The sequence below is a fragment of the Bos mutus genome, chromosome 8 (genome assembly GCF_027580195.1).
Source record: "Bos mutus isolate GX-2022 chromosome 8, NWIPB_WYAK_1.1, whole genome shotgun sequence".
Taxonomy (NCBI): Eukaryota; Metazoa; Chordata; class Mammalia; order Artiodactyla; family Bovidae; genus Bos; species Bos mutus.
This window is the reverse complement of record NC_091624.1, coordinates 110,081,265-110,104,631: the sequence shown is the minus strand read 5'-3', so window position 1 is coordinate 110,104,631 and position 23,367 is coordinate 110,081,265. Positions and strand designations below refer to the sequence as shown.

The following is a 23,367-nucleotide window of genomic DNA, read 5'->3' as shown; positions in this document are numbered from 1 at the left end:
TTCCTACAAATCAAATTACCAAGGAACAAATTCAATTTTTCAACTTTCATTTTCAGAGAGGCACACATGTACATTAACTGGGCCTGATCCACTAACGCAAGTCACTTAACCAGCAATTACTTTACTCAGAAACTACAAGCCAACTGAAGTGTTTTCATCTATAAAATAATTCCTGGGAAATACGACCATCTTGCAAGACTGCTGGTGAAAAATGTGAAAAATCTCATGGCTCTCCATCCAGAAAGGAAGGTGGGAGAAGACAAAGTTCCATTTTGCAGAAAAATTAGAGAAAGTATCGAGCAAGCCGTCTCTTACCCCATGCTTTATGCTCCACTGGTTTTTCTATGCCAAATCAAACATGGTTAACGTTAAAAAAGAACTAAGGAAAACAGAACAAAGTAGTGACTATAACAAAAAAGAAGCAGATTGACAGATTTAGGGAACAAACTTGTGGTGACCAGTGACGATGCTGTCGATGTTTCAGTCACTCAGTTGTATCTGATTCTTTCGTTATCTCATGGACTGTAGCCCTCCAGGCTCCTCGGTCCATGGGATTTCCCAGGCAAGAATACTGCAGTGGATTGTCATTTCCTCCTCCAGGGGATCTTCCCGACTCCCCGATCAATCCTGTGTCTCCTGCATTGGCAGGCGGCTTCTTTATCACTGAGCTGCCTGGAAAGCCCACCAGTAAGGATGGGGAAGGGCTATGGAGGTGGGGAGAGGTACTGGGTGTAAGACAGGTTCAAGGATGTATTGTACTACAGGGGGAGTTTAGTCAATACCCTGTGATTACTACAAACTGAAAGCAACCTTTAAAAAATGTATATATTTTTTTACATTTTAAAAGAAAAAAGGACATTAACAGCTCTTTAACAGAGTAAGGCACAATGGGGTGATTGGGGAAAATGGGAAAAGGCGATGTCTGAGGACAAAGGTCAGATACTGGAATCAGACACCGGCCGGGAGGGGCAGGAAGAGGAAACAAGAAGCGAGCAGACGGAAGAGAGAAAGCCACACTTGATGGCCTGAGCTGGGAGGTGGACAGGAGATGTGGTGGGACCAGCTGGCGGATTTCCTCCTGATCAATGTCAATGGAAGGAGTGAATGGACGGTGGGCAGTGTCCAGAGCAATGCTGGAGGTGAGCCCAGCTGGGAACAGTGACCAGTCTCACAGGGATAGGCCTGAAGGTGGAAGGTGGACCCAGCTTCCCTGGTCTGTGCTGGGGTCCAAGTTCCTGAGGATAGCTGTGACCCACAGGGGTGGAGGAGGCCCCACGACAAACGGGGGCACAGAGAACAGGCTCACTGTTCTGAGACTACGGAGGGGCTGCTGACCAGGGGACTGGAGTCTGAGGAGGTGGCATATCCCTCCTGCAGCACCGCAAACCCTGGAGCTGAGCACGGGAGCGGACTGGGGAGAGGGAGCCAGCCACGCGGTGTCACCAGAGCAGGGCTGGGGCGGGGGGCTGTGACACCCCCAGAAGGGACCGAGGGTCCCTCCAGCATGACCTGCATGACACTCACAGTGACCTCAGAGAACCACTCAGAGCCGTTTCTGGTGACTCTCCAGCAGCAGCAGAAGGGACAGCGTCTAAATCTACGTGGAAACAGACCGAGTGCCAATGAGAGGGAAGCACAGAATTTTCTGGGAGTGAGAAACACAAGACCCCCTGCCAGACACACGCCGGTGGCCACCCCGCAGAGGAGCATGTGGGGTGGGGTGTGGTCCCTGGTGACACACGAGGGCCCCCAGGGGATGCTCCGGTGAATCCCACGTGTAACGAACACAGCCACAACCAGCCTTGGAAAAGGAAAGTCGCTTCTGACACGAACCAACAAGAATCAACCCACCCTTCGGCTGGGCTAAAAGCACAGGATCTTAGGGTTGATTTGCATCCCCCACAAACCTCTGCAGGAGTATTCGGGAGTCACGACACAGCCGCGATGACATGGCATCTCCACCCCCTCCTTCAGTAGCCGTGGGCACACAAAACAACATCCTTCCTCCTCCAGCAGTGAGTGAAGCACGGTATTTGCAGAAACACATGAAAAGCACCATGTTCCTCTCTGTGCTCTCTTTATCCTGGTAGCCTCAACAGAAGGAGGCCTGACAAAGCGCTCCATCAGTCATAAAGGGCGTGTATCATTTCCGAAAGCTAAAAACAGAGGTGCCGCTACAGCCCCAAGTCACGCCGCTCATCTCCTGGTTTGAACAAAAGGGCTCTCAGCAAGATAATTTTTTAAACTGTTCTACATTTATCCCCATAAAACAAAATAATACCAAATGAATGGCCAAACAAGCAAATATGACACTTGAATGTGCTCATCTACAAAAGTTCTCTGTTCCAACTTAAACATCTGAATGATTCACGATCATTTTTCCATTTGCCACATTTTTTCAGCATGAGGTGTGCAGAGTTCTGGAGCCCAACATACCTCAAGTAAAACTCATTCACTGGTTTGTTCAAGTAACAGATTCTTTACTGAGGGTCTGCTCCAGCTGCTGGGATGACAGACAGGAAAAGAGTGTACATCCTGGCCTTCCAAGAGCTTACTGTCTATTTAAAGGAAAGAACAAACAAGTCAGGAGTCCCCGATATGACACCACCCTAATGGCAGAAAGCAAACAGGAACTAAAGAGCCTGTGGATGAAGGTGAATGAGGAAAGTGAAAAAGATGGCTTAAAATTCAACATTCAGAAACCAAGATCATGGCAAACAGATGAGGAAACAATGGAAACAGAGACAGACTTTATTTTCTTGGGCTCCAAAATCACTGAGGACGTTGACTACAGCCAAGAAATTAAAAGAAGCTTCAAGTTTTTCTTCTCCTTGGAAGAAAAGCTACGACAGACCTAGACACTGGATTAAAACACATCATCTTGCCGACAAAGGTCCAGATAGTCAAATCTATGGTTTTTCCAGCAGTCATGTACAGATATGAGAGTTGGACCTTAAAGAAGCCTTAATGCCGAAAAACTGATGCTTTGGAACTGTGGTGTTGAAGAAGACTCTTGAGAGGTCAAACCAGTTAATCCTAAAGGAAACCAACCCTGAATACTCATTGGAAGGACTGATGCTGAAGCTGAAACTCCAATACTTTGGGCACCTGATGTGAAGGGTCAACTCGTTGGAAAAGACCCTGAAGCTGGGAAAGACTGAGGGCAGGAGAAGGGGTCAACAGAGGACGAGATGGTTGGATGGCATAACTGATTCAATGGACATGAGTTTGAGCGAACTCTGGGAGATGGTGAAGGACAGGGAAGCCTGTTGGGCTGCAGTCCAGGAGGTCACAGAGAGTCAGACACGACTGAACGACTGAAAAAGAACAAAGTGCCATGAAGAGGAATGAGCAGGGCGAGGCCAGGGCAGTGACAGGAGGAGACCAGGCACTTTTTTGGATATGGTGGTCAGAGAACACCTTCTGAGGAAGAGAGCAAGCTGGAGCAGGGGAGTGAGCCGTGTTGATACGTGTGTAAAAGCAGCCCTTCCCACCAGGCAGGGCAAAGAGCAGGTGCCAAAGCCCCAGGCCTTGGTGATTTAATAAATGACAAGAAGACTTGTGTGACTGGAACCAACAACGCAGGCATAAAAGATAAGGTGGAGGAAAGGGCAGGGCTCAGGTACTCTGCTTGTGCACCTTTGAACAAGAGGCGTCATGTCACACTGATGGAAACGCCAGGGGCCCTGAGAGACACGGCAGCGGCAAGAGGACGAGTTAGGGGACTAGTTAGGAGACAGTTTCAACAGTTAGAGTTTCATCTGACTCTAAATGCTTTCACCTTGCACCTGCAGCGGGTGGGGACCTACGTCTTAAATTCACCTCTTCCTAAAGAAACGAGACATAAGAAGACATAGCAGCACACATCCCTCGGTGACTTCATCAGTCTGAATAACTGAAAACGATTGTTTCCAAAGATCTCAGTTGAGCAGCCTTAAGATCAAGCACGCAACAACGCCGACCGTCCTTCCCTCCTTCATTGTAACTACATGAAAGTCACACAGGAGTGAATAGCTCCTTTGTTCTTCAACAGGCTATCTGAGAAACAGAAGCACACTGTCTTTTATTGTCCATTCACGGCTCACAAAGCCCCTGGGGTTGGCTTTTGTCCTTCAGAAGCTTTTCACGGACAGGTACACATAAGCCCGGCTCCGAGGTCTGTGGGAGCTCAGAGGCGCAGGGAGGACCCGCGGCCGCCCTGCGTGAAAGGAAAGGCGTATCAGCTACACGGGTGACCTCACCTGTCAGGTATGCAGCAGGGCCACGGAACAAAGGTGGCTTCCTTCCTCTGCAAGGAAAGCACAACCTGTCCAGAAAACTGCTGCCTTACTCTTAAATGACTTAGCGCCGCACAGTTCACGAGAAACAGTTCCCATCTTTAACCTTTGTTTTTATTAAACAAAACTCTGTGCTACTGTGGGTGCTATCCTTCTTTGGTCAAACCTTAAAGAAAAGCCCAGCATATTCACTAGTCAAAACTATATATTGTTCAGGTCACCTTTATTCATGTGTGTTCGTGCCAAATAAGTGTACTTATCAGTCGGAAGCGGTAATTGAAAGATCGCAGGTCTACAGGGTTAGGACTCTAGCGCCCGGTCTGTGTGAAATGTAACAGGAAGGCAAGTAACCTGATGTTGGAGACTGTTACTTCGTATGTAAAGAGCAGCACTGCATTTTCACATTTTAGGGCGTGTTGAGTTTTCCAGCTCATGAAGTGCACCACTGCGTTGTTTTCAGACAGTGGCATCAATGCAGAACAGCACTGGGACGTTCTTCCACAGCTTGCCTGGACACAGCTGACAGTACACAAAGTTACTAAAATATGACTTCACTCTTTCAAGATCACAAAACATCTTGCTACAAATGTTTCCCCAAGGTCAGGTAGTCAAGAATTTACCTTCCTGAATCCCAAAGGATCCGCTCTGAGTATCATTCTGCACCATTTACAATGGACTTGCTGTCATTAAAACTGCTACTATTTTCATTCTAAAGCTGCCAATAGATAGTTGGGATCTAATTCCTCCCCAGCCTGGTGGATGGCTTACCCAGGACGTGACTGCTACAATTACTGGCAACTCTGCACACTTGTCAGATTACACACAACTGACTAGGAAAACTGATATGAGGTATCAAATTTAAAATCAATCCTGGCCTTGCTCTATCTTTAACTTACCCATTCTATTCTTTGGTTTAAGTTACCAGTGTGTCTGGTAATTTCCAAGAAATGGTGACCTTTCAATCCAGTCACAGAGGAAAAAAATGTGTACTGAAGGAGCAAAATACAACCTGTTTCCATACGTTCTAAATTTCAACATTTATCAATGAACATGTGTGCTCAGTCGCTTCAGTCAAGTCCGACTCTTTGCGACCCTATGGACTGGAACCCGCCAGGCTCCTCTGTCCATGGGATTCTTCAGGGCAACTTGGAGTGGGTTGCCATGCCCTCCTCCAGGGGATCATCCCGACCCAGGGATCGAACCCAGGCCTCCTGTGTCTCCTGCACTGCAGGTGGATTCTTGATCGCTGAGCCACCTGAACATAAGGTATGTTGAATAAATCCCACCCTGGCCAACACCCCCCAGTCACAGAGGGGATGGGTGGATGGCAGCAGGACTGCAGCTGCAGACATCAGACACCAGCCAGCAGTTAATGCCTGGACTCCCTACCCAGACCTTGACCTGATGCCGCTACTAGAAGGAGAACGAAGTTGGTAGCGGGGCTTGAGAAAGTCATGTATCAGTTTAACATGAAAAACAAACTTGCCTCTCAGTCCAGGAAGTAAAGAAAGTGGGATCACAAAGAGAAACCTAAATAAACCTAGCAACACATGCGAATTTGCATAATAAATATTCACGAAACATCCCGCTCCTTTGACAGAGACCTACGCTTACAGCACGCCCAGAAACCCAGCATGAGGCATTCCTCAGGTCTCAGGCCTTGCTGACGGGCTGTTCCTCAGGACAGACCATGCCCTCATCCGTCAAGAAACACCGGGTCGAGCTAGTGCTACTTATCTGTGGACACCCCACAGCTCAGCCTCCTGACAGAGGTCATGATGACTCAAAGCATTTCCACGCATTGCAGTTAAATACCTGACATACTAACAACCACGGGGAATCAGTCTTCCAGGTGTCTTCACCAGAGAAACCAGGATCATGTTTTCACCATAGCTGGCTCAGGATTCGAGAACTGCAGAGCCCCTTGGGGCTCATTTTTTCTTCTAACTGCCCCCTTTCTGCTTCATTATTAGGAATTTTAATTTAATTCTGACCCTGTGTGTTGCCTCTTGCAGGATTTGGGGTGTGGAGGTGCCATTCACTGCTAACCACATCATCACCTGTGCTTCTTGCCAACCACAGGGACTACTCAGTACCTCTATCATCTACACCAACATCAAGCCTTATTACAGGCAACATTTTCACCCCTAAAGCAGAGGTGCAGGCAGAGCAACTGGAAGGGGTTCAGTACTTCATTCAGCCCATGCTATCAGTCACATGCCAACTGATGAAGTCGACACATCCCCACGCCACACCCAAAAATAAGCTCAAAATGGCTTACAGACTTAAATATGAGACAAGACACCACAGAACTCTTAGAAGAGAACACAGACTAAACGCTTCCTGACATAAATCGTACCAATGTTTTCTTAGGTCAGTCTCCCAAGGCAACAGAAATAAAAGCAAAAATAAACAAATGGGATGTAATCAAATGTACAAGCTTTTATACAGCAAAGGAAACCATCAACTAAATGAGAAGACAGTCTATGGACTGGGAGAAAATATTTGCAAATGATGCAACCAACAAGGGCTTAATTTTCAAAATATGCAAACAGCTTATACAATTCAGTAACAAAACAACAACAAAAAACAATCAAAAAATGGGCAGAAGAATTAAACAGACATTTCTTCCAAGAAGACACTGATGGCCAACAGGCACATGAAAAGATGCTCAAAACTGCTAATTACTAGAGAAATGCAGGTTAAAACTACAATGAAATATCACTTCACACCAGTAAGAATGGCCATCCTTAAAAAGTCTACAAACAATGAATGCTGGAGAGGGTGTGGAGAAAAGGGAACCCTCCTAGACTGTAGGTGAGAATGTAAATTGATACAGTCACTATGGAGAACAGTATGAAGTTCTTCAAAAAACAAAAATAGCGTGGCCACATGATCCAGCAATCCTACTCATGGGCACATATCCAGAAAAAAACTGTAATTCGAAAAGATACATGTACCGCTTTGTTCAAAGCAGCACTATTTACAATAGCCAAGACATGGAAACAACCTAAATATCAATCAACAGAGGAAAGGATAAAGAAGATGTGGTGTGTATATATACAACAGAATACTACTCGGTCACAAAAAGAAAGAAACAATGCCATCTGCAGCAACAAGAATGGACCCAGCAAGGTATTATAAGTATTATAAGTCAGCAAAGTATTATAAGTCAGAAAAAGAAAGCCAAATACCACGTGACATCATTCGTAAGTGGAACCTTAAATACAACACAAATGTATTTATCCACAAAAAAAGAAACAGACACACAGAACAGATTTCTGGGTGCCAAGGGAGAGAGGGGCTGGGGAGGGACAGACTGGGAGTTTGGGATTAGGAGACGCAAGCCCATATACATAGGATGGACAGACAACAAGGGCCTACTGCCCAACACAGGCAGCTGTATTCAATATCCTATGGCAAACCACAATGCAAAAGAATATATACATATAACCGAACCCCTCACTGGACAGTGGACACTCACACAACACGGTAAATCAACTACGTGAAGAGAGATGGAAGCTGCCCAGCCGTGTCTGACCCTTTGGGACTCCATGAACTGTACAGTCCATGGAATTCTCCAGGCCAGAATACTGGAGTGGGTAGCCTTTCCCTTCTCCAGGGGATCTTCCCAACCCAGGGATCGAGCCCAGGTCTCCCACATTCCAGGCGGATTCCTTACCAGCTGAGCCACAAAGGAAGCCCAAGGATACTGGAGTGGGTAGCCTATCCCTTCTCCAGCGGATCTTTCAGACCCAGGAATTGAACCAGGGTCTCCTGCATTGCTGGCAGATTCTTTAGCAACTGAAAAATCAACTATACTTCAGTAAAATTTTTCAAAATTAAGCAAGTATTTAATAAAGATCAATGTCATCCTTGGGAGCTAGTTCCACTTTATTTTCCTTGTGTCAGAGTGACAATCTGCATGGGGGGACAGGAAATAACAGATCACATACTTTAACAAGGCTTCTGGTTCAATTCAGCAGAACATTCTTTCTAATAAACTAGGAAAACATGACTACCAGACCACAGTGGTGGGAGTCACATAAATGTTTTGAGGGCCACCCCCCAGAGAGGGTCTGACGGCAGTCAAGTTTCCATAGCCTCTGGTAATACCTTCGTAGCTGACTCAGACCGTGGAGAACAAATACGGTTACAGGTGTCAAAAGTACACGTGTGGGAAGAAGATAAAAAGGCCCAAGTGGACGTAGGATTCTGGGATATGAACTTTCAAGCCCATCAAGATGTGGTCCCTGGAGCAAACACCCACTACCTTTTCAGCTGTAAAAGTCAGAAGAGAGACATAAAACACAAGATTCCTGCTCCCAAGTAACATATAACTTGGTACAGGAGACAAAACGGAAACACCATTAATTAGAAAACAGTCAAATACCGAATCAACCCTGAATATTCATTGGAAGGACTGATGCTGAAGCTGAAGCTCCAATACTTTGGCCACTTGATGTGAAGAGAAAAAGAGTCTGCTGCTGAGAAAGGCTGAGGGTAGGAGAAGGGGACAAGAGAGGATGAGATGGTTGGGTGGCATCACCGACTCAAGGGACATGAGTCTGAGCAAACTCTGGGAGATGGTGAAGGACAGGGAAGCCTGGCGTGCTGCAGTTCAAGGGGTCAAAAAGAGCTGGACACAACCGAGCGACTGAATGACAAAAAATAACCAAATGGAGGGATTTAGTAAAGATTTGAACTTTCAAGGCTTCTGGTTCAATATAATAAATACAATACTCTAAATAAATATAACAACACATTAAGTATGTTTTTAAGATCAGGAATCCACCCGTGACATCCATTATTACAGAAGCAGCATTTTTCCCATGGAGAGCTACTGACCGCTGTGAGGGTGACAGAGGCAGGGGCTGGTTTAATTAGGAAGCAAAAACCAAGGGCTCACATAAGAGATGGGAGAAAACCAAACTTAAAAGAAGAGAAAATCTGAGTGTCTGTGCAAGCATGAGTCAGCCACACAAGGAGTTATTTTTACAGAGACAGAAGGAGCATCGCACTCAGGAGCGTCACGTGGCGGCCCTTCCCCAGGGCAAGGCTCTCTTCTTCCCAGAACTCCATGAGCAGGCTCAGGGCACCCCTGGACAGTAACCCAGGCAAGGGGAGAAGGTGGCGGGCTTCCAAAGGAGAGCAACTAAAATGACCAAAATGTCAGGAAATGGGTCCTCCGGGGACACATAAAGGAAGTGCAGTGTTTAGGCCAGATAAGGGATGGCCCGGGAGGCGGCCGGGTGGTACAGGGAGCGCTTCTTTCCCATGAGGGACAGGACAAGAGGAATCCGATGAACCTGGATGTGATACAACAACAAAACAGAACAAGAACTCCCGGGCTCTGATTCCTGTGAGGCTCTGGACTAAGTTATCAACAAGCTTTTGAAATGTCCTTTCCAAAAGACATTTTACAGTGCAGGAGATGACCGTCTTCCTAAAATGTCCACTCAGTGTCCTTTCTTACCCTACAAAGACAGGAAGTGAATATTTTAACTAAAAATAGAAGCTCCATTAAAAAAACAAACCAAAAAAAAACCAAACTTACTAAAAGTTGAAGCAGAGCAAAGCTCTTCACTGTTGCTTCATTTTCAAAATTCATCAGAAAGTTATCAGCTACATAAATGCACTTATTTACTGAGAGATGGTTCCCAGTCAATCAAGTCACTCAGTCGTGTCTGACCCTGTGGACTGCAGCATGCCAGGCTTCCCTGTCCATCACCAACTCCCAGAGCTTGCTCATCATCCATCAAGTTGGTGATGCCATCCAACCATCTCCTCCTCTGTCATCCCCTTCTCCTCCTGCCTTCAATCTTTCCAAGCATCAGGGTGTTTTCAGTGAGTCAGTCCTTTGCATCAGGTAGCCAAAGTATTGGAGTTTCAGCTTCACCATCAGTCCTTCTAATGAATATTCAGGACTGATTTCCTTCAAGACTGACTGCTTTGAAAAAAAAAAAAAGACTGACTGCTTTGATCTCCTTGCAGTCCAAGGGACTCTCAAGAGTCTTCTCCAACACCACAGTTCAAAAGCATCAATTCTTCTGCCCTCAGCTTTCTTTATAGTCCAACTCTTACATCCATACATGACCACTGGAAAAACCATAGCTTTGACTAGATGGACCTTTGTTGGCAAAGTGATGTCTCTGCTTTTTAATACACTAAGTTGGTCATAGCTTTTCTTCCAAGGAGCAAATGTCTTTTAATTAAAAGAGATGGGCCTAGTCACATTTTAAAAAGCCATCAGCTACTCTAGATAGGAGATAAAAATAATCAAAACACGGATAAGCTGAGCAGAGTATCTATCTAAAAACATGAAGTGGGCACTCTCAAAGGAGGGGCGGGAAAGGGTGAGCAGGGTAAACAAAAATCAGCCTCAAGGAATAAAGCACACATTCTACATCCAACATCCATTAAGGGACCCAGGTAGGGACATCATAATCTTCCCTAACGCTAACTCTTAAAAGTCAGAACCAAGCTACAAAGCTCATCTCGTCTCCCTGACAGACGTTTGGGAATCTAAGATTTTTCAAAACTCTGCCAAAGAACAGAATCAAAAGACAAGCATTTTTAATTATTTCAGCTATTATTTCCCCCATGTCATCAAAAAGATAGAGAGAAATAGGGAGGCAGGGAGAGGAGAAGAAGAAACAGTCATGGATCAGCATGTCAGGAATTCCACGGCCGCTAGGGCCCCAGGAGGAGGAGGGAGAGACACAAGGCCCCCAGCCTCCTCTCCCAGCCCAGGGTCAGCCTGAGTGGGCGGCAGAGCCAGGGCGAAACCAGAGGTGACAACAGTCACTAACTCATGAACAGCTTGGGAACCTCAAGTTTAAGCTGCCTGCTTAAAAGAGAACAAAATGTCCGATGACATGCGCATGACAAATGTCGTACACAAGCCTGCGTGCACTAGGGCGTGTACGTACACACACACAGCTCACTTCGCAACATAACTGACACGGGCCACAAAAAGCTCTCATTCTGGGAAGAGTACCAGAAGGCACTCACGGTGCTGAGCGTCCACAGGTTCCCGGGCACTGGACTGCAGACCCTCGTGGTCCCAAAAAGGGAGAACTCAGGCTGAGGAAAGAAGGTGCCCGGAGCTGCACGGGAAACGAGGGGTGCAGTGCCCCGCCATCACGTCCTCCCAGGACAGAGATGCTGCGCCCCCGTCCCCCTGCACCGTCTGAAGCAGCCTCGTTTCTCTGGCACCTCCCCTGCCCTGAATGAAGCCCCTCCACCTGGCTGCTCCCACTGCCCTCAGCTCACCGCCCACATGGCCTCCCGATGCCTCCTGACCACTCCGCCAACGACCCACCGCCTCCATCCTCACTCCTGAAGCCAAGTGTGCCCACGAGGAGGAGCAGGTCCACGGCTGCCCTTGCTGCCCCCCCTCCCCCCCCACCCCGCCCCAGGCTCATCTGCCCCCAGAGAAGCTCAGCCACTCCCCCGCCCCCCACTGCCAGTATCAACACAATGCTGGGACAGCCGTTCAGAGTGGGAAAGACAGATGCAGGGTGCCCAGACACCTGCAGGGCGGCACACCTGGCTGAGCACACTACAGTCTCAGCCCTGGGGACCCCAGCAGGCAGAACAGAGGCGGCCCGGCAAGCACCCCGGCCCCCAGCTGGGCTCCCCAGCTGCCCCCGCCTTCCTGCGTGTCCCCCTGCTCAACGCCCGGTGCGCCTCCCACCTGTCTGAAGACAGACGCGCCGCGCCTCCAGGGACACTCAGGAGCTGCGGGCCCAGGGTGACACTGAGGCACATTTCCTGTCGTCTCACCCAGACGATCTCCAGACACTAGCCTCAGTCCGTCCTAAACGCTCACTATCGAACCTGGTCTTGGCGTGGGCAATTAGGTCAAAATTCTCAGGGCTGCACAGGAACTCAGATACACAAACCTCTAGTTTTAGAAGAGAGGAAACCCCAGCCTGTGGAAGAGAAATCCCTGGTGGCGAGTCACCAAGCCGGGACTGATGCCATGGCCCCATCACTTGGCACCGCACAGGTGGTCCTCACGCCCCATCTCGGGACATCCTCGCAGAGCGAGCGGCACGACCAGAGCCCCACGCCACAGCTGTACTTTCCTGGACTCTGTAAACATTCCGCACTGTCTCCTACTGATGACCTTCACCTAACATTTCACTTTCAGCAAAATCACTACCCTTGTACAAGAGAGTCTGGGCTTTCAAGATCTTCTAATATTTTGGATTTGTCCTAAGAATAAGTAGAAAATAGAAAAACGAAAGTGCTAATAGTATTACATACAATGAAATACGTAATACTGAACGAAAGTAATTAGACTGACCAAAAATGGCAAATATATTCAGACTCAAAAACTTAAGCTCTTCAACTGTTGCTCAATGGTGGGGAAGAAAAAGTAAAAACATATGAAATGCTGGAAATAATATATCAGTGTGTTTAAAAGACAAACTCAGCCATGGGAAACAAAAAAACAAAAAAAAATTGAGACATTTGGTAACTAAATACCCCTTCAAATGAGCTGAGCAAATAAAAATTTAAGGTCTGAGGTTTAACTTATTCCTGACATTGTTTCCTCTATGTGGTCAATGTATTAAAGAATTTTTAAAGTTCTATAAAGATACATGTTTAAGAACTAAGCAGTTATTTAATCAGCAGTGTCAGAAGATTTTCAGCTCTATGGAAATATAATCTCCTCCTAAGAAATCGAACATTCAGCTTGTAGCCTTAGTGTCTAAACACCTTCCAGGAACCTTATATCAATACCAAGCTGCTGGCTCCCACAGTGAGGTTCTGCCCCGTTGCTGTTGCATTATTTGTGGAGGCAGACAAGCTTCCTTCACATGAATTACAACCAGGGAGGGAGCGCTTTGGGCATTCCAGGTGGCACAGTGGAAAAGAACCCACCTGCCAATGCAGGAGACCCAGGTTCGATCCCTGGGTCGGGAAGATCTTCTGGAGAAGGGAATGGCAACCCACTCCAGAATTCTTGCCTGGAGAATTTCACGGACAGAGGAGCCTGGCGGGCTACAGTCCGTGGGGTCAGACATGACGTAGGACATGACGTAGCATGCATGGAGCCCCTCCAGCGAACTCGCATTTCATCCTGGCAGTTCTCTGATGTCCAGGAACACTCAGTACATTTTAAACATGCTAATGAAAAGTCACCCCTGTTCATCCATTGCTGAGTTATATAAACAGTGAACATACAGTGTTCTAAATTTTTGTCCTTGTTAAAAAATACTTGGGGAAATTTTTAATTCCTTAGTTGAACAGAAGAAAGTTGAAACTTGACATTCCAAGCCTCTCGGCACTCTACTAAATGCAACTTAACAGTTCACGTGCACGCTGCTTACTGCGGCCTTTTCCCACGTTTCACAACTCAAATAATCTACTGCTCAGTGGCCACTGGTGCCTTCCTCCCCGCCCTGCGGTCCCAGGAACCCACTGGCAGGCCTGTGTGTGCAGTGACAGGCCCGCCAGCCTCCCGGAGGCCGGCGCCCCATCCTCCGGATGGGGTACGGGCACAGAGACGGCCAGGGCAAGGACGACCCCACACACAGGGTGCGTGAAGCTCGCGAGTTCTCTTTTTATGGTCACGACTCTCAGAAGTCTTTGAAATTGAGAAAAAAAAGTGAGGGGTATACACAGTATGAGGGCTTCCCAGGTGGCACAGTGGGAAAGAATCCGTCTGTCAGTGCACGAGACACAGGTCTGAACCTGGGTCAGGAAGATCCCCTGGAGACGGGCATGGCAACCCACTCAGTATCCTTGCCCGAAGAATCCCATGGACAGAGGAGCCGGGGGGGCTACAGTCCACGGGGTCGAAAGAGTCAGACACGACTCAGCGACTAAACAACAATACACACCATGACGAAAGCTCTGGGAGACTGAGGGCTGGGCTCCACAGTGAAGGAGCCCACAGTCGGATAGCGCACAGCTGTGGAGAGGCGGGCTGACTCACACCGAGTGGTGCCGGGCCCTTGCACCTCGCAGAGGCATGCGGTGTCCCCACCGTGGCCAGGCGGGACCCTGGAGGCTGAGCACCCCACGCCCGCCAGGCCGTGGGAGGGAGACCAGGTCACAGACGCGCAGGGCGCCAGGCCCCGTGCAGAGGGACGGGGATGGGAGGCATGTGGGCAGCAGGTGACCACAGCAGGGTCTGCTGCGAGACCCCGGGGCTAGGAGAGGCCTGCGGGTTCGGGGCAGCAGGACACCCGGGTGTCGGATCCAGCCCCAGGACAGCAGTTGTTCTCCACCACCCAGAGTGCTCAGGGCACTCTGTCACAGTGGCCGCAGGAGAGGAACACAGGGCCGGCCTGCGGCCATGCAGGGATCCACTGGCCCTTTTCTATCAGGATGAAGCACGAGCCAGGGACAGCAAGGTGGACAGAGCCCCGCTGGCTGCAGTGCTGAGGGGGCCAGGGCAGTTGGTCAGGGGCCTGTAGTGGCGCCCGGGGGCCCTGCACCAGCTCCTGGGCCTCTCCAGCCACCCTCCCCACGTCCACAAAATGAGGATTTCTTCCTGTGCAGCAGTGAGAGCACTGACACGCTCTGAGAGTGACGCCACTTTGTGGAAAACTGCACGTTGCTGATAGCATGCATAATAGGATCCTGTCTCTACTCAGCTTTTTCCTTAGGGAAGAAAACACACCAAAAAATAACCCCTCCCAGTGGTCACCTCTGGAGACTAGGATCAGAGAGAGTAGAAGCCTTCATTCCCCCTGTACATCCTCTCGATGAGTACTTACTATCTTTAATTTTTTAAATGGAGAGAAAAACACTACGTGGTCATTTAAAAAGAATGAAGCATGTTAATTTAGTGACTTGCGTGCTCACAATTCATGCACTCTTCTGTGTGTATAGTACAGCTCAATAAAAAAGGTGTCTTCTTTTTAAGAAGGTAGATGTATACATGCTCAGACAAGACAAGATTTCCCAGCCACATTCTAGTCATCAGATACGCAGAGTATGGAATTCCACTTATGTAAAGAACCAAAACAACCAGATGCATACACATACAAACATATACAAAGAGATAAAGAAAGACACACATTATACTTCCAAAGTGAAGAATTTTTTTTGACAGCCAGGATGTTTTCAGGAACTCATTTTGAAATTTACATTTTAAAAATAACAATATTGTTCCAATATTAACTGCAAAGGGCTGGTTGAGATTTACACGTAAGATCCACGACCCATTTGTGGTACAAGAGCCATTCGGCGTTTCCCTGCTGGGCGCAGGCTTCCTGCCCAGTCCAGCCCTGAGCCTCACTGCCCTCCTGACTCAGGAACAAGGTAGCAGCCAGGCTTGGGGTGGACACAAGGACAGAACAGGGGTCAGGGAGGAAATAAATCAGTAAATAAGGAGAGGTCAAGAATGTCTGCGACAGTGTTTGGCAAAAACGAGCAACACCTTTGTTTATTTTGACTCAGCCACTTGGAAACATCAAAACCTCCCCACCTCACCATCTCCTGTCCAAACTGCCGCCGGATTTGTCCAGGAGGGATGCTCCCCCTGTGCCCAGTGACCCAACTGCCAGGGGAACTGGTCCTGCCTGCCCATTCTCACCCACCTCCTCCCCCCTGACCAGATGCTCACTCTGGGGTCACCGCCCTCAGTCACAGGGACGCCCCTGCATCACACCCCACACTCTGCGGCCTCCCCACCTGCTGCCTCCCTGTGTGTGTGCTCAGTCAGGTCTAACTCTGCAACCCTGGGGCCTGGAGCCCTCCAGGCTGCTCTGTCCATCGGATTCTCCAGGCAAGCATACTAGAGTGGGTTGCCATTTCTTTCTCCAGGGGATCATCCCAACCCAGGGAATCCAACTCATGTGTCCTGCATTGCAGGCAGGTTCTTCTCAGTGGAACCATCTGGGAGGTCCCAGGAACTAATGGACAGGACTTCAACTTCTAGGTCTGGGAGGACACGACTCAGCCCCTCACAGTCAGCTCCGGGGAGAGAGGGAAGTGTAATCAGGGAGAAATGAAAACAGGAGAAAGGAATTCACCTGCGCCCCAGTTTCTAGAACTCCTCGCCTTCCCCGTCTCCCGGTCCCCGAACACCAAGCTCCAACCTTTTCTGCCTGAGCCTGACGGTTATCTCAGGCCCAGAGGCCCTTCCTTTTGGCTCCGAGCAGTGACCACTGACCCTTCTCCTGCCCAGCCCCTCTCAACTACTTAACACCATTTCACCCTAAAGACTTCAACTCAAATGCCTTGGCCTCAAGAAGCTTATGAGTACACACGTACACACACACACACATACACACACACACCCTGGGAAGCTTGTGAATATGAATACATACACATCCCTCACCCTAAACCAGGCCCCTGCCCATCCTCTCTCTCTCTCTCTCACACACACCCTCACGCTAAACCTGCCCCTCATCCACCCTCTACCAGCTCCCTGCCTAACACTGAGCACCTGGAATGACCTACCTGCACTGTTTACACACTACCAAAGCTGTGTCTCCCACCAGAGTGACACACAAGTTCCTAAGCAGAATCTGCATCTGGTTTGCCCAATTCTATCTATTCAGCAGCTAGGGCAGTGCTTGGCACCTAGTTAAGTGCTTGATCAATATTTGCCAGATAAAGGAAAGACTACAAGAAATACAATTTAGTGTCAACCAGGGGTCATGTGATCAATGGTTGCTGAATATGCTCACTCTGAGGGAGCAGAAGTGTGAGGTTGTTATATAGCAACACCTAGACAGACACAGGCACAGGTATCAGCTATGGAACCAGCGGAACCACACTCAGAAAGCAGAAATCTATTCCATTAGTCATAATTCTATAGGAACCACTCAAACATGCTGTCCATGTCTAACTGTGCATATCCTTATATATGTAAAACCCATCTTCAGTAGGTATTTTCCAGTCCATGTAAACAGTTATCTATAGACACCCCCACCCTACACCTCATTCCCCTGGTCACCTTTGGCCCTTGGATCACAGGAATTCTTTACTTGAAGTAAAGAGCTGCCAGCTCCCTGTGGTGACGTCGACCCAACACTTTTCCATTTGATCCTTCATACGAGACAAAGGTCCATCTAGTCAAAACTATGGTTTTTCCAGTAGTCATGTATGGATGTGAGAGTTGGATCATAAAGAAGGCTGAGCACCAAAGAATTGATGCTTTCGAACAGCGGTGCTGGAGAAGACTCTTGAGAGTCCCTTGGACTGCAAGGAGATCAAAACAGTCAATCCTAAGGAAATCAACCATGAATATTCATTGGAAGGACAAATGCTGAACTGAAGCTCCAATACTTGGCCACCTGAGGCGAAGAGCCGACTCACCGGAAAAGATGATGATGAGAGGAAAGATTGAAGGCAGGAGGAGAAGCAGGCAACAAAGGATGAGGTGGTTAGACTAGATAGCATCACCAACTCCATGGACATGAGTTTGAGCAAACTCCGGGAGACAGTGGAGGACAGGGAAGCCTGGTGTGCTGCAGTCCATCAGGTCACAAAGAGCTGGACACAACTCAGTGACTGAACGATAACAAAATGTAGCAAGAAGGGCTTCCCAGGTGGCACAGTGGGTAAAGAACCTGCCTGCCAATGCAGGAGAAACAGGACACTTGGGTTCAATCCCTGGTCAGGAAGACCCCCTGGAGGAGGGCACAGCAACCTACTCCAGTATTCTTGCCTGGAGAATTCCATGGACAGAGAAGCCTAGCAGGTTGCAAAGAGTTGGACACAACTGAAGGGACAGCATGCACACACATGAGGCAAAAATCACTAAAATTCTGGGAACAGGATGTGTGTCATATGTCAGCTATGTTCGCATCTGCTGATAACACCCAGTCTCCCTGAGACACTCGCGTGAGGAAGCCACTTGGCCACGATCTAACAGAACAAGGAACGTATTTGCTGTCGTTCAGTCCCTCGGTCTTGCTCGACTCTTTGCAACTGTGTGGACTGCAGCAAGCCAGGCCTCCCTGGAGTGAAGACGTCCTTCACCATCTCCTGGAGTTTGCTCAAACCCATGTCCATTGAGTCAGTGACGCCATCCAGCCATCTCATCCTCTGTTGCCCCCTCTTCTTCCCACCCTCAATCATTCCCAGCATCATGGTCTTTTCCACTGAGTCAGCTCTTCACAGGATCATAACCAATAACCAAACAGTATAACACATGCTATCAGCACCAGCTTCCGCCACAGTGGGTACAGGCTCTCACATCCCCTGGCTGGTGTCAGAACAGTTAAGGATCTGGGATTCTCTCACCTCAGGGGACACCCCAGGGGCTGGTGGACGACTCCAGGGCTCTCACTTTCAAAAGCAGCATTTCCTAGTTTGGGATTAGCAGATGCAAACTAGTATATACAGGATGGATAAACAATAGGTCCTACTGAAGAGCACAGGGAAATATAGTCAAGAAGCTGGGGTAAACTATCATGGAAAAGATTATGAAAAGAAGGTATGTAGAACTGAATCGCTTTGTTAAATAAAATTTTTAAAAGAAATAAGAAATGAACATTTTCTGAAATGTATTTATCTTTTAGGTGCTGGTGCTGTTCCTGTATACCTGGTTATTTTGAATATTTCAAAGTAAAAGGTACCAGTAACTGCTACTGAGAAATTATTTTAGACTAGGTGAGGAGAAAGTTCTTTTTTTAAGAATTGCAGCATCTGCATCCACCCACATTACCGAATAATTCTGGTTTGTTTGTTATTTTGTCCTCCACTCTCAGTGTCGTCCCCCCGCCGCCCCACCCCAAGTAACAGACATCACCTATTTTTAATGGCCTCAACTGCCTTATCTAAGTTATAAGGCTCAAGCTCAGTTGAGCTTCTTGGCGAGTAATTTTTCTTATGCTAAAGAAGAAACAAAAAGTAAATTAGGAAAATCATAATCAGTCAGAATAATAATACTGACATCATCAAAACCTCAAAATAATGTATCTAAGAAAAGTGTCCGTCAATTTTCGGAGATTAGCAGCTCAAATAAATGAACATTCCAGCATCACAATGTCAGTTTCTACGTAAGAAAGAAACAAAACCTTAGAATTCAAAGGACACCAAGTTGAATGCTGAGCCCTCGTCTTAAATTTCTTTTTATCAGTAATCAAACATTCACCACATTCCTCACAACAGGTAAGGCAACCTGTCAACTGATGAGACGCTTCTATTCACAGCCAGAAGCTATGACTCTCCAGCATAATTAACAAGGAAACAAAATCCTTCCAAGAAGCAAATCCAATCCCTAATTAAGTGAAGCAGACCTGGGTCAGGTGTCTCAGAAACAACCAACTTGATCAGAGGTTCTGAGGTTGAAATATTCATGAGCCCATGAATGCTAACCGTGTAAACTCCCATTTAAAAAAAAAAAAATCTAAGAAAATCCTATAAGCAATTTCATAACTAGGGGGCTTCAAATATGCAAAGAAAACCTCCAAAACACAAAGTTCTCACTGTCTTAAAAAAACAGTAAATGTGACTTAAGAGAAATCTGATAGCCTGAGGATAAAACTGTTTTCCAGAGATTAACACACTTTCTATACTTACCATCTAGTGATGCAAACACACAATTAGTAAGAGACGGGCTTGAGAAAGGAGAAGAACAGTAGAAAGACAGCCCTTCTGTTAACGGCTCCAATGGAGCCACACCTGTGAGCTGACACTATTCAACACCATCCCAAAGGTCACTCCTACATTACATGAAAAAGTCAGTTCTGTGTATTTACTATGAGTATGTAACAAAAATATTCTCATTCAGATTAACTGTTCTTTAAAACTGCATTTTCTCAATTTGACCACTCATCAAAATCATTTCTTCCAGGATAAAAAAAAAAACAAACAGAATTGCTTTAAATGTCCAGAACTACTTTTGAGATTTACAAAAATGAGAAAAGCATGCTTCATTAGGATGTCGTCAACTGCAACATAATTCAGATTTCTTCAAAATCTTTTACCTTCCTTCTAGAAATTTCTGTTGTGGTAACTGTACCACATAGATATTTAGCCACACTTGAAATTATTTCAGCCCAAACCCAAAACCCCAGAAAAATCTGATGGAAACATTTTGTTTCAATCCCTACAAAAGTCAACATAAAGCTAGATTCTCTGCTGTCTTAGCATGGCTCTCAATGACAATCTGTTGCTACAGCAACAAAACTCTTCTACCTGTGGCCATGATTTGTTAAAAATTCCTCCAACCAGAAAATTCTGTGCTGTGCATTCATAAAACCCATAGAATGGCTTCAAGCCACATAAAATTAAAGCTCAATTTCCCACTTACGACCTACCCACACACCTATTTATAATATGCATACATATATGCACACATACATGCATAATTATGACTCTTTCAATGCCATCAAAAAGGTAAAACCACAACAAATTTCCATTTTACATTCAGCATAAAAAACTGCTGTGTTTTATATTTCATTGAATAATTGCTACTGTTTCTCAAAATTTATCTTAAAAGCCAATAGAGGCCCACCATCCAGGAGAGAATTCTAAAAACAAAACCATTATTTACATCCAATCTCACTCCAAAAAAGAAAAAAACAATTCCTGACGCATAATTTCCTATCTGTTCCAATGATGTGGCTCCTTCAGCCATGAGTTGATGTAGAAAACACCCAACGAATAAAGAAGACATGCGCACATCTGCCTCCGCGGGCTACTCACCCTCACCGGGGGGCTCCAGGCTTGCGCCCGCGGCTGGGGTCCGCCCTGTGAGCTCGGGCCATCTTTAGGGCTGCAGGTGACCACAGCACTGCTCTGAGCCCTCAAGGCGCTGGTGCCGTTGGTGCCACTGCCCCCCACGGGGCCGGGCTTCCACGGCCGCTGCTTGATGCCGTCCAGAAGTCTGACCAGCAGGATGTTGCTCGGAAGCTGCTCCACACCCGAGCCAACCAGAGTCCGGCACTCGGGACATCTGAGTTCATTCCGGGAACCGACGATGCCCAGCAAACAGCGTTTACAGAACGTGTGCTGGCAAGGTAAGACCTTGGCAGAGGCATCCAGCCGCTCCAGGCACACAGGGCACTCCAGAAGATCCAGCAGGGCCGACTCATCCATCTTCCTCTAGTTCACCAAAGGAAATGCAGCAGTGACACGCATACTTGTGTGCAGCTCTCAAAGGGGCTCATGTAACATCCATGTCAGACGCTGCTCTGGGGCCCCCGGGGAAGAGGAGGGAAAGACAGAGAAGGAGGACCATCACTGGCGGGTAAAGGTACAAAGAAGAGCCAGGAACCCAACAGCACACAGAAGTGCTTCCCGAGAGAATGGAGCTTTGCTTTGGAATACATGGTGCCTGAACTCCAGAGTCAACAATTGAAAACAAAACAGGCTTTTTAAGCAGTTCACAATAAATCCGTGAAGACATCTAGTTCACTGTGCAGGAACAGCTATCAAGTACCACAGGGGACTCTTGACATAAATAGGATTTATGAAATGCAATAGAAACATAATTTCTCTGGCTTTCAAAGTGAAACCTGAGGCCTTAACTAAGTCCTCAACTTATCTGAGAAGGTTAAAGTGGCAAATGAACTGTTTCCTCCACCTGAAATTCCTTTTAAATCCAACCAAGTTCCCCAGCACTCAAGCCACTTTGGTGGTAAATGATCCCAGTATGAAATACATATGTTTCTTCGCTGGTCTTAAAAATAGAATTGTTTAATCTTACCCAAGGAAAACGAGTTGAAGGTTGACAATTCTAAAAGACACACTGAAGATGGGCCCGAAAGCAGCTCAAATATAAACGTATCACCCTTCAGGGCAGCGGCCGACAAACTCGGAAGCGATTTCTGAACGGCCTGTGCTAATCCCATTCAGAAAATCTGGCAAAATTATCACCCAAAGAATTTGAGAATGGAATGCTAGACTGGGAACCGCGAGCAGAATATGAAAATGGGGCCATTCAGGAAAAAGCATTCAGACCATGCACCGCTCTCCTCGACCCCTAGTTCAGTGTAGGCGTGCCCAGGAGAGCCAGGTGGCGGTGTGGACGCGGGCAGGGGCCTGGCCGTCGCTCTGCTCGCCTCAGGTACTGCGGGCCCGCGTGGACGCCGGGCCAGGTGCCCGCGCCGCCAATGTAGACGCTCCCGCGGCCAGAGGCAGGGGGCCGTCCTTGCAGACGCTGGGGCCAGGTGCCCAGGGCGGCCCTCGTCGACGCCGCAGGGCCAGGTGCTAGAGTCGCCCGCGTAGACGCGCCCTGAGGCTGCTGCTAGGGCCGCCGGCGTAGACATCCCGGGGCCAGGTGCCGGGAGCCGCCCGTGTAGACGCGCCCCGGGGCTGCTGTAGGGGGCCGCCCGCTTAGACCTCGCGCCCCGGCCAGCGGCCGGGAAGGCAGGGCCGGGCCGGGTGGGTCCACTCGCCGCCTGGCCGCCGCCCCGGGCCTGGCCGGACAGGAGCCTCGCACCCTCGGAAGTTTCGGGGCTCAGGAGCGCCCGCAGCGCCGCGTCGCCAGGTCCGCCCGCCGGGCGTCCGGGCGCCCGCCGCTGCAGTGCCTGGGGCCGGCCGGCCGACCCTCTCCAACCCGGCCCTGGGGGCGCGGGGTTAGGGGCCGGGGGCTTGGGGCGGGGAGGGGTCCTACCTCAGCGTGGCGCCCTCTTTGTCCGCACGCCCCGCGCTCTCCCGCTCGCCTGCCTCGGACGCCGGGCAGCTCTGGACTCCGCTCGTCGCCCGCGCGCTCCCGCCCGCCGCCGCCGCCGCCGCCTGCCGGGCCCGGGAAGGGGGAGGGGAGGGGGCGGGGCCGGGCGTGAGGGGGAGGAGCGCGGAAGAGGAGGGGCGGGGCCAGGAAGGAGGAGGGGAGGGTCGGGGCCAGGAAGGAGGAGGAGAGGAGGGGCGGGGCCGGGAAGGAGGAGGTGGGTATGGGCGGGTCCGGGCGGGAAGGGGAGGAGCGCGGGAAAGGGGGCGGGGCCTGGAAGGAGGAGGGGGGAGGGGAGAGGGAAGAGGGGAGAGGCGGGGAGGAGCGGGAAAGGAGGAGGGAGAGGGAGGAGGGGCAGGGAAGGAGGGAGGAGGGAGGAGGGGCAGGGAAGGAGGGAGGAGGGAGGAGGCGCAGGGAAGGAGGGAGGAGGCAGGAGGCGCAGGGAAGGAGGGAGGAGGCAGGAGGGGCAAGGAGCGCCACCCGCCCTCCTCCGGT

The 23,367-nt window shown here is 48.8% G+C and overlaps 1 protein-coding gene across 7 annotated transcripts in view; it reads right to left on the bottom strand.

Moving 5' to 3' along the window:
- The window catches only part of SH3RF1 (SH3 domain containing ring finger 1), a 155,204-nt gene extending 132,249 nt beyond the window's left edge, over positions 1-22,955 (bottom strand). For 6 of the 7 annotated variants that reach the window (XM_070376047.1, XM_070376054.1, XM_070376049.1 and 3 more), the window contains exons 1-2: positions 22,819-22,955; positions 20,907-21,394 (exon numbers count right to left, since the gene is read on the bottom strand). In XM_070376047.1, the coding sequence (XP_070232148.1) occupies positions 20,907-21,299 (393 nt within the window). In that variant the 5' untranslated portion in view covers positions 21,300-21,394; positions 22,819-22,955. The remainder of the gene's footprint in view (positions 1-20,906; positions 21,395-22,818) is intronic. The other variant, XM_070376048.1, reaches the window with a different exon arrangement.
- Positions 22,956-23,367: the final 412 nt, after the last annotated feature.